Below are 10360 nucleotides of genomic sequence, written 5' to 3'. Positions count from 1 at the left end.
ATCACTAAATGTGTGCAGAAAAAAAAACATATTTTGTGCTCAATATTATCTTAAAATGCTAAATAAGCCTAATTAAGGACAGTAATGATCCATTTCCTAAAGCACAAACATAAAATCACATTTGAAAAGTTGTAATAACTGTACACAATATATTTACAGTTAAAAATAAAAATATTTAAATACGATTGGAACATGATAAAATTAAGTAGTCTTATTTATATGTTCATATTTGTTTGATTTTTGTAACATACCGTGAGAGAGCTGGGTATAACTGATAAAGTGAAAAAAAAAAGTGACTACATGTAATCTGGATTACTTAATCAGATTATAAAATTTAAGTCCTTGTAATATTAGATTATATTAAATTTTAAAAACTGTAGTAATCAGACTACAGGTTATTTATTTATTTTTTACATTTTTACATATTCATACAATAGCAATAAATTGTTTAGAATTTATTGATTCTCCCTAATTCTTCTGTTCATCTTTTAAAAGTTACTTTCTAAAATAGTCCACTGCTTGTATACACTTCCAGTTTTGTGGACATTCACAGAAAGACCTGTCATTAGTCAGCTGAGAGGCCACACAAACCACTGGATTTACAAAAATCTTTTTAATTTTAAGAAGTGTGTCCTCAGCATTTCAACATTGCATCAATAACTGATATACACATTCATTTTTATTTTAATTATCACTCAGTAGGTTATTTAACCATGCATTATGTCTTTGGAAGGCTTTTTTCATATGCACACGTTCACGTTATTTCTTGTTTACATGTAATGCAAAGATTCCCACACTTTTTTTCTTTTTTGTCATCCGAATCTTCCCCCAATATATTTATTTGAAGTCCCCCTGAGATGATGTTATATTTCTCAGCGCTTTGTCAAAATGATTACCAATAGAGCTTGATATCTTATAAATGCGTAGTTTTGATTTTGACATTGGTAGGGACATAACAGCAGAACAGTTTGCTTTGTACGTTCAGTTCAACAACATTAAGACCTCCCGAGAAAGACCACCGGTTTCGTCTTCCGCTCTGGAGGAATCAGTATCCCGTCATGCACCGCTGTTTGAGCGGCACGGCACGTCAACGTGTTCTGACTCAGGACATGTTTGCGGGTGTTTTGTTTATTTAAATGCGGCACCTTCATTGATTTAAAATCTGTGTCGAATTTAAGTTTATGTATTTGTTTTATTTAAGTTTTTTTTTTGATTTTGTTTCGGGTCTGTTTGAGCGAGATGTCTTTGGTTTGTGCTAGTAAGTGAGTTGGTTTCTGTTAGCATGAGTGATTAGCAGTGTGCAGCGTTAGCCATTGTTGTGCTATATTAGCAGAAACTTCATGAGGAACTGCACTTTAGTCACTATGCTCTCTTTGCTGCATTTAATTGAACTAAGTAGCGAAGTAATGCAAAACGTGGAGCTGAAAGTACTGCATGCGTGTGTCTGATGCTGGAGCTGTCTCGATAACTTTTTAGTTCGACGAGCAAAACATACTCACAATGTAAGGGAAAAGAAAAGTAAATGTTAAGTTTTGTGGAGTCTAGACTAACTGTTGAACGTTAATATTAGATAATATCGTATTAAAAGCAACATTTGATTGATAGTGGTGTACTTACAATGAAGTGTTTCGTACTGAAGAAGAAGAAGACTTGATATTTGTTGCATCGTATTGAAATTGTTAATATCAGTCTTGTTCTCACTCCAGTTTCAAACGAGGTGCCGGAGCACCCCTGTGTCTCTCCTGTTTCCAACCAAGTGTTTGAGAGGCGTCTGATCGAGAAATACATAGCGGAGAATGGAGTCGACCCCGTCAATGGACAGCCGCTGTCTGAGGAGCAGCTCATTGATATCAAGGGTACAGAGGCACAGACGACACTGATTTCATGACAAGTTCAGATGCTCTATGGCCACTTCAAAATGCATCCATTTCTTTACTTTTAGTGTCTCACCCCATTCGACCGAAGGCTCCCTCAGCCACAAGTATTCCTGCGATCCTCAAATCTCTGCAGGACGAGTGGGTGAGTTCTTAAACCTGACTGTGTGAGGAAGAAATGCGTGATGTCTTTCTCCATCATTGAGTTTGTCTGTCCTCCAGGATGCTGTGATGCTGCACAGTTTTACTCTGAGGCAGCAGCTGCAGACCACTCGTCAGGAGCTGTCTCATGCTCTGTACCAGCACGATGCGGCCTGCAGAGTCATCGCTCGTCTCACGAAAGAGGTCACTGCCGCCAGAGAGGGTAAGAGGGGCAGAGTTGTGCTTTCTGGATGCGCTGATGGTGCTGTGCCTTTACTGACGTGCTCATTATTCTGCCTGCAGCTTTGGCTACGCTCAAACCTCAGGCCGGACTGATCGCTCCACAAGCCACTCCTGCTTCTCAGACTGCAGCTGTGGTCAGTAATTCCTCCAGACTATTTATGCATTCATTAGGGGTGGGAGAAAAAAAGATTTTTACACCTTGAGAGTGCACACTTTCACTGCGTGATATAGCGGTCAATGAAATTTGCCAACAAAGCCGCAGCGGAAACGTTGTGCATCTCCGAGCCACACAGTTCAAAATCACTGATTCATTTGCTCACAAAATGCCACTTATCATAATTCACTGAGATATTTATAAAGATCAGCTATTTTGAACGAATCACTTGAATTAATGATTCAGTGCCAACCGACTGGCTGCCACCGTTTCGTTTTAGTTTCGATGTATCACTCCATTTTTTAAATAACAAATTTCAATTTCAAAATGTATATTTAAACCCCAAAATCTCTTTCATTATTTATAAAATTGTAATTGCAGTGTAATTGTGTGTGTGTGTGTGTATATTGTATATATATGTATGTATATATATATATATATATATATATATATATATATATATATATATATATATATATATATATATATATGTATGTGTATATATATATATATATATATATATATATGTATGTATATATATATAGTATCTTGAAACTGTTTTGACCTCTTAGGGTGCTGGTGGTGAGGCCATGGAGGTCAGTGAGCAGGTCGGAATGACTCCAGAGATCATACAGAAGGTGCGTTGAATGTTCAGCAATGAATGAATTCATTGCATGTGAGATCACATTTTCAAAGGTAATGAAAATCATCTTCTTTTTTACAGCTCCAAGACAAAGCCACTGTCTTAACCACCGAGAGAAAGAAGGTGAGGATTTGAATGGCAGTGCTGCATTGTGTTTTTTGTCACTGTTTCGCGTTGTGTTCCTTCATTAATGTGCTTAACCTTTTATATGGCTTTGTTTTACAGAGAGGAAAGACCGTGCCGGAGGACCTGATCAGAGCAGAAGATCTCGGCAAGTTCCGCCAAGTGGCATCCCATGCTGTGAGTAGTCAATAAGAATTTATTTATTATTTATTTATACGTGAACAAGGTCATTCACATTTAACACAGGAAAGCCATTCAATGTCATAAACTCATTAATCAGCTACAAAAATAACTCTAGAGAAGCATTTTGATGCTACACCGTTCTTTATTACGTATTCATTAAATTAAACCTGTTGTCTTCATTATCTTATATGTTTAAATAAATCTGTCATGAAAACAAGTTTATTACAGACACCATTTAAATGTTTATATTTCATCAACGAATTGGAGTGGAAACAAAATTAGTTAAAGGGGTCAACTGATGCAATTTCAAGTTTTCCTTTCTCTTTGGAGTGTTACAAGCTGTTTGTGAATAGATAAGATCCCTAAAGTTGCTAAGACTAAAGTCTCAAACCCAAAGAGAGATATTCTATTTAAAAGTTAAGACTCATCCATGCCCTGCTAAAACACCTCGTTTAAACAAACCCCCACATCTACGTCACTGTGTGGGAAGATTTGCATAACACCGCCCAAACGTTCACGCAAAGAAAGAAGGCGTAAATTTGATTCTCGCTGTAGTGTTGCTGCCGCCACCATGTCGTGGAGATGCTGTGTGTTTCATTGTGAAAGCAAAACTACATTGTTTTGCCTTTCAAAAGAGGACACAACTAGAAATCAGTAGTTAAAGCGATGGTTCACCCAAAAATTAAAATGTGATGTTTATCTGCTTACCCTCAGGGCATCCAAGATGTAGGTGATTTTGTTTCTTCAGTAGAACACAAATTATGATTTTTAGCTTCAGGCGTTGCAGTCTCTCAGTCTACAATGTTTGTCAATGGTCACAGAATCTATGAGAGAGAAAAAAACATGCACAGAAAAATCCAAATTAAACCCTGCGGCTCGTGACGATACATTGATGTGTAAAGACACAAAACGATTGGTCTGTGCAAGAAACTGAACAGTATTTATATTGTTTTTTTTTTTTACCTCTGATTCACGCAATGTCCGAACTGTTAGAACTCTTGTGAATGCGCTTCACAGCAGCCTGCATCATATTCTTGTGGCTTTACGGTGGATCGCAGACTTCTAAGTGCATTACCGTCACCTATCTCTCAAGTGGACCATTGACACCTGATTGAGATTGTAGATAGAGTGTTAATGATCCACTTGAGAGAGAGAGGTGGCGGTAATGCACTTATAAGTCTGCGATCCGCAATTAAAGCCTTTAAGCTTTATTTTACTTCATTTTATTTTTATTCACTCTGTTGTGCATTTGTACCACGTGTTTTATACAGTCTTGGCAAAAAGTTTTGTCAGTGACGAATTTTTGTGTTATGCAAAGTTTTCCACGTTTCTTTACTATACTGAAAAACAATAAGCATATAAGTTTTAAAGGCTTTTATTGGCAAAAAAAATAAATAAAAATACAATGAGTCTATATTTAGAGAGTTGACCCTTGTTCTTCATAACCTCTGCAATTTACTCTGGCATGCTGGATATTAGCTTCTGGGCCAAATCCTGACTGATGGCAATCCATTCTTTCCTTATTAGTTCTCGGAGTTGATCACAATTTGTGGGCTTCTGCTTGTCCACTTGCCCTTGGGGACTGACCACAGGTTCTCAATGGGATTGATATCTGGGGAGTTGCCTGGCCACGGATCCAAAATTTCAATGTAATGATCTTCAAGCCACTTCTTTATCTCTCTTGCTTTGTGACATGGTGCCCCAGCGTGTTGAAAAATGCACGGATCATCACCAAATTGCTCATGGATCGTTGGAAGAAGTCGCTCTTGCAGGACGTTTTGATACCATTCTTTATTCATGGCATTGTTTTTGGGCAGAATTATGAGAGAGCCCACTCCCTTGGTTGAGAAGCAGCCCCACACATGGATGTCTCAGGATGCTTCACTGTTGGCACAACACAGGACTCATGCTAGCGTTCACCTTTTCTTCTCCGAACAATCGATTTTCCAGATGTCTCAAACAGTCAGAAGGGAGCTTCATCAGAGAAAATTACTTTGCACCAGTCTTCTGCTGTCCAATCCTTGTACTTCCTGCAGAATTTCAGTCTGTCCTTGACGTTTTTCTTAGAGAGAAGTGGCTTCTTTGCTGCCCTTCTTAGGCTGTTGTCCAAAAGTCTTGGCCTCACTGAGTGTGCAGATGCTCTCACACCAACCTGCTCCCATTCCTGAGCGAGCTCTGCACTGCTGGAGACATGATTCTGTAGCTGACTCCTCAGGAGGAGACGGTCCTGGAGCTTGCTGGACACTCTGGGACGTCCTGAAGACTCAGTCACTGCAGTCGAACCTCTTTCCTTAAAGTTCTTGATTATCCCATAAATGGTTCTTTCGGATGCAATATTCTTTGTTGCAATTTCCTTGCATGTGAGCCCATTTTGATGCAAAATGATGATGGCTGCACATGTTTCTTTGGAAGTAATCACTGCTAACAAGAACACAATGATTGGAAGCGCTGCTTCCCTCCTTTTATAGCAATCAGTCTGCTCTTACAATCTAATTAGTATGATGGTGATTTCACCTGACTAGTACTCATTCACACTTTCACATGTGCTGCTGATATGATTAGTCAATTAATGTTAGTGCGTCATTTTGTGTCAGGATCAGAAAACGGTGAAATTATTATTATTATTATTATTATTATTTGTGAAAAGTTCATTTTTTGGCCAATTAAGCTTTTAGCAATTATTTAAAATGCAGCAAACTTTGCAAAACAAAATTTGTCGCTGCCAGAACTTTTGGCCACGACTGTATGCAGTGAAGTCCAGAGTTTTGTAATGACTTGAGTCCTCCACTTTTCCCACAGCAGCTGTATTTCAGATGCATTTTGTCTAAATAAATGTTTTTTCAGTAGTCTATAGTAATGTGACCGGCAGATGTTTTCAGTGCACAGATGCGACTAGTTGACGCGGCCCTATTAAATACTTGTCTAAAAACAAGTGAGTTAAATGGCTAAATCTTAAATTGTTATAAGTTACATCCTATGTTTGTGTTTATGTATTTTTATCCCTATTACAGTATCTTGATGTTAGCTTATCGTTTTGAGTTAGTCACTTTTGATCTTAAATTTCATTTCACATCCTATTAGGTTGCATCCTACATAGACAGCATGCAGCTTCTGTTCCATGCAGTGTTCGGAACAGAACTCATCTCAAATGAACCCCCTTTTTTCTTTTTTCTCATTAATAGGGTCTTCACAGTGCCAGTATACCAGGAATCATCTCTCTGGATCTCTGCCCAACAGACACCAACAAAGTCCTCACCGGTACCATAACAACACAGTTACACAAACACAATTTGATCACCAGTCGTCAGACTTGTATATTTTGAACATGTCTCCTATGAGCACTTGTGGTCAGATATAGAGGAGAGGGTTGTGTGACTATATACATCAATTACTGTCATGTGTTACTGCATGTTAATGGCACTGTTGCTCCTGAAGACAGACCCACATATACACTGCTTCAAAAAGTTTTTTTGACATGCCCTCCCCAGGTGGTGCTGATAAGAACGTGGTGGTGTTCGACCGTCGGGAGGAGCAGATTGTTGCCACCCTCAAAGGACACACCAAAAAGGTCTCGTCTGTCATCTACCACCCTGCTCAGGTATGCCATCGCTCCCGCTCTTCATACACAAACTCATTTCTGGTTAGTCTTCAGTTCTCACATGTCTCTTCTCGTGTTCTCTGTCAGTCGGTGGTGTTCTCCGCGTCTCCAGACAGCACTATCCGCGTGTGGTCTGTTACCGGGGGCAACTGCGTGCAGGTGATCAGGGCCCACGAGGCTAGTGTTACCGGCCTCTCTCTACACGCTACCGGAGACTACTTGCTGAGCTCTTCTGAGGACCAGGTAACACACAGGCTGATGGTTGAGGAACAGTACACAAGCAACGCACAAACATGATGCTACTAATTACATTATACTCAGTGAAGTATAATAGTTTCACTTCTTTTGTGAAAAGAACTTTTCAAAACCTTTGTATCTTCGAAGCAGTTTTCTGTCTGTCAGAGTGGAATGCATTAAAACGTATGTGTGTTGTAGTACTGGGCCTTCTCGGATATCCAAACTGGACGTGTCTTGACTAAAGTCACCGATGAGACCGCTGGATGTGGCAAGTATTCCTCTCTGTCAGCTAGGGCTAGGCAATTTATCAGATATTAAGTATATTAATTTTTGTGTTGGCAAAATTCATTTTTCTGCATTATAAGCTTGGTGACTGATCTGGCTGTTATTCAGTACTGGTTTAATTAAAAAAAAAAATAAAAAAATTTGATGTTAGGGTTAGTTCCATTGGCTGTTTTCAATGTATTATAAAATATTTCTTGTATTTGTGTTGAATTTCTGATGCATTGGTTCTAAGTCTTTCAGGGCAATGAGAAAACAGAGTACTAAAATCATTAATAGAACTGTTAAGGAAATGGTTAACGGGGAAAAAATATACAACCATAAAACAAACAATAGAACAGATCAGTAATGTGATATAATAGAAAAACAATATCATTATCATTTATTGATTCCTAATTTAGTGATGATTTTAATGTGCTTTCTATGTGTATCGCGTTTTTGGTCCATATCGCCCAGCCTTACTTTACATTTGGTGATGTGCGTCTTAAATATTGTACCAGTTTAACTAGTTCCACATGCTCAGTTCAGATTTATTGAATGCAAAATGTCTTATTTGAACTAGATTTGACTGTATTTAATGTCATTGTGCATTTAGAATCTTGTTGGCAAAAATGGCTTTTGGATGAAATGCTATATAAAACATTTAATATCTTTAAAGGCTGAAAAATATTTTGTTGCTTTATTTTGCCAACCCCTTAAATTTTATTCTGCTCACATACGGAAAATGTAAAGCCTTTCTTGTTTGCCTTCAGCTCTGACCTGTGCTCAGTTCCATCCTGACGGTCTGATTTTCGGCACTGGCACGGCAGATTCTCAGATTAAGATCTGGGATCTGAAGGAACGGACCAATGTAGCCAACTTCCCCGGACATTCAGGTCCTGTGACGTCCATCGCCTTCTCCGAGAATGGATACTATCTGGCCACTGGTAAGTCCCTGACTTGAGAGGGAAGTGGATGTCAAATCAAATCACATTTATTTAAAATAAACAGGAAAATAAGCGTTAATGTTGCAGAATTCATTATGAAACTACTCGAATTGCAGCTCTACAAAAGGCATTGTGTTCTTCAGCTCAATTCAGTTCAAATTTCATTCTCATCCAATAGTGTTAGTGCAGTTAAATCAACTTTACTGAATGTTAATTGTCTTTTATACTGTCTCTACCTTTTTTGGTTGACCTGTAGGTGCTCAGGACAGTTCACTCAAGCTGTGGGATTTGAGGAAGCTGAAGAACTTCAAGACGATCACTTTGGACAACAATTATGAGGTCTTCTTGCATAGGCCACAGATTTGATTGTTGTGTTCTTCATCTGTTTTACTACTTTTACAGAAAGCATGGCTAATATTTCTGCCTTCCTCCTGTAGGTGAAGTCTTTGGTCTTTGACCAGAGTGGGACATATCTGGCTGTTGGTGGCTCAGACATAAGAGTTTATATCTGTAAACAGTGGTCTGAGGTCCTCAACTTCTCTGGTGAGTTGAGCCAAAAAATGTTGTTTTGTTTAGTAATATTATTCTGTGTGTACTTTTAAGCTGTGTGAGGTTTGCCGTCTTGTCAAGAATGTTTTGTTCTGAGCTATCAAACTGACTTTTCTTTTCTTTGCTATGCATTGTTGTGTTTGAATCTCTCTTCCTTTCTCTTGTAGATCACTCAGGTCTGGTGACCGGTGTGGCTTTTGGTGAACATGCTCAGTTCCTGGCTTCCACTGGCATGGACAGAAGTCTCAAATTCTACAGCCTGTAATAGAAATGGAGGACCTTCAGGAGAGATTTGAACCAGGATGCGATCATTTTCCCACAGCAAATATGTCTGTCAGTCATGAATTGTGCATGTGTATACATAGATATGCATTCACTGTCTCATACGTCATTGTAGTGATGAGTTCCTCTAGTACATACAGTATACCAGACTTTGAAACTTCTCTTTTGTCAGTTAATGCTTTAAGACAGATTTTTGGCAAATTAGGGCTGATTTGAGCTCTTGTACTTTTTAAGCTTTGATTGTAGGCTTGAACTTTGTTAGTGTCCCATGACTTTTTTTTTAATCCTTTTGTGGACAATAACAACAAATGTGAAATAGATTCCAATAAAGTTTCAATCGTTTTTATTTATAGTTTTATGTTTTCATTGAATGTGCACTTGCAAGAACTGATCAAGAGTTAGTGTTGTATTCAGGAGAGTGTTTGACCGGAGCATTACAGAGAACAGTGCCTTTATATCTCCTGTGAGCTGGACAATAGCAGCCATTGCCAGGAAGAGTTTCTTGAGGTGTTAGGGTGATGAAAGTTTGGGAGAAGATTAGGTCGTGCAGGGGAGTCCATCATCACCCGACTGTTGACTTGGGACATATTATCACACATTACTGACATTGAGTACTACCAGCCTTAAAGCCTGTTCAAACATGATTCCTCAGATTTTTGAGTGCAACTTTAAAATATATATAGGTAAGGCCAAGATGAGCCATTAATACTTTTATCCACTTTGGCAGGAGAAAAAAATAAACTTCTGTATTTTGAGTATTTTTAGTATATCTTTGTCTCCAACTTTTTGGAGTACTATCTTGTGTAATATGTGTGGGTTTCTAAATGATCAACATGACTAAACTTTGCTGAAAAACCTGTTGCACAATCTACTACATGCCTTCGGTTGTCTGATTGATTGATGAAGTGTATACTTTCGTAGCAAGTAAAAAGCTGTTTAATAAAATAAAAAAAAAGATGCATCAAGCTTTTAAATAATGTTTTGTTCTCTTGATCACCATTGTATTGCATTTTGTTTGGTCCCTTATAACAAAAACTACAGCGCTTTGATCATAAATCTGAGCATGTCTTACTATGACTTAAAATTTTAATAGAAATCTATATTAAAAATAAAAACTGATTTTTG

General features: G+C 38.2%; 1 protein-coding gene across 1 annotated transcript; it reads left to right on the top strand.

Annotated features, from left to right (window-relative positions):
* The first annotated feature begins 1225 nt into the window (after positions 1 to 1225).
* LOC109102535 (pre-mRNA-processing factor 19-like) lies at positions 1226 to 9587 on the top strand. The gene is made up of 16 exons (XM_042769691.1): positions 1226 to 1258; positions 1707 to 1856; positions 1943 to 2019; positions 2097 to 2238; positions 2319 to 2392; positions 2985 to 3050; positions 3137 to 3178; positions 3281 to 3355; positions 6544 to 6619; positions 6850 to 6959; positions 7047 to 7202; positions 7395 to 7464; positions 8231 to 8404; positions 8661 to 8743; positions 8842 to 8947; positions 9121 to 9587. Exons 1-16 carry the CDS (start codon positions 1240 to 1242, stop codon positions 9216 to 9218), a joined length of 1518 nt encoding a protein of 505 aa, XP_042625625.1. The 5' UTR covers positions 1226 to 1239; the 3' UTR covers positions 9219 to 9587.
* Positions 9588 to 10360: the final 773 nt, after the last annotated feature.

The sequence above is a fragment of the Cyprinus carpio genome, chromosome A14, assembly GCF_018340385.1.
Source record: "Cyprinus carpio isolate SPL01 chromosome A14, ASM1834038v1, whole genome shotgun sequence".
In the NCBI taxonomy this organism is placed as follows: domain Eukaryota; kingdom Metazoa; phylum Chordata; class Actinopteri; order Cypriniformes; family Cyprinidae; genus Cyprinus; species Cyprinus carpio.
This window is presented reverse-complemented; position numbering and strand designations above follow the sequence as displayed.

Coding starts and splice junctions, on each gene's coding strand:
- LOC109102535 (XM_042769691.1), top strand. Junction 3,051..3,136: donor CTCCAGAGATCATACAGAAG/GTGCGTTGAATG, acceptor TCTTTTTTACAG/CTCCAAGACAAAGCCACTGT. Junction 6,960..7,046: donor TCATCTACCACCCTGCTCAG/GTATGCCATCGC, acceptor GTTCTCTGTCAG/TCGGTGGTGTTCTCCGCGTC.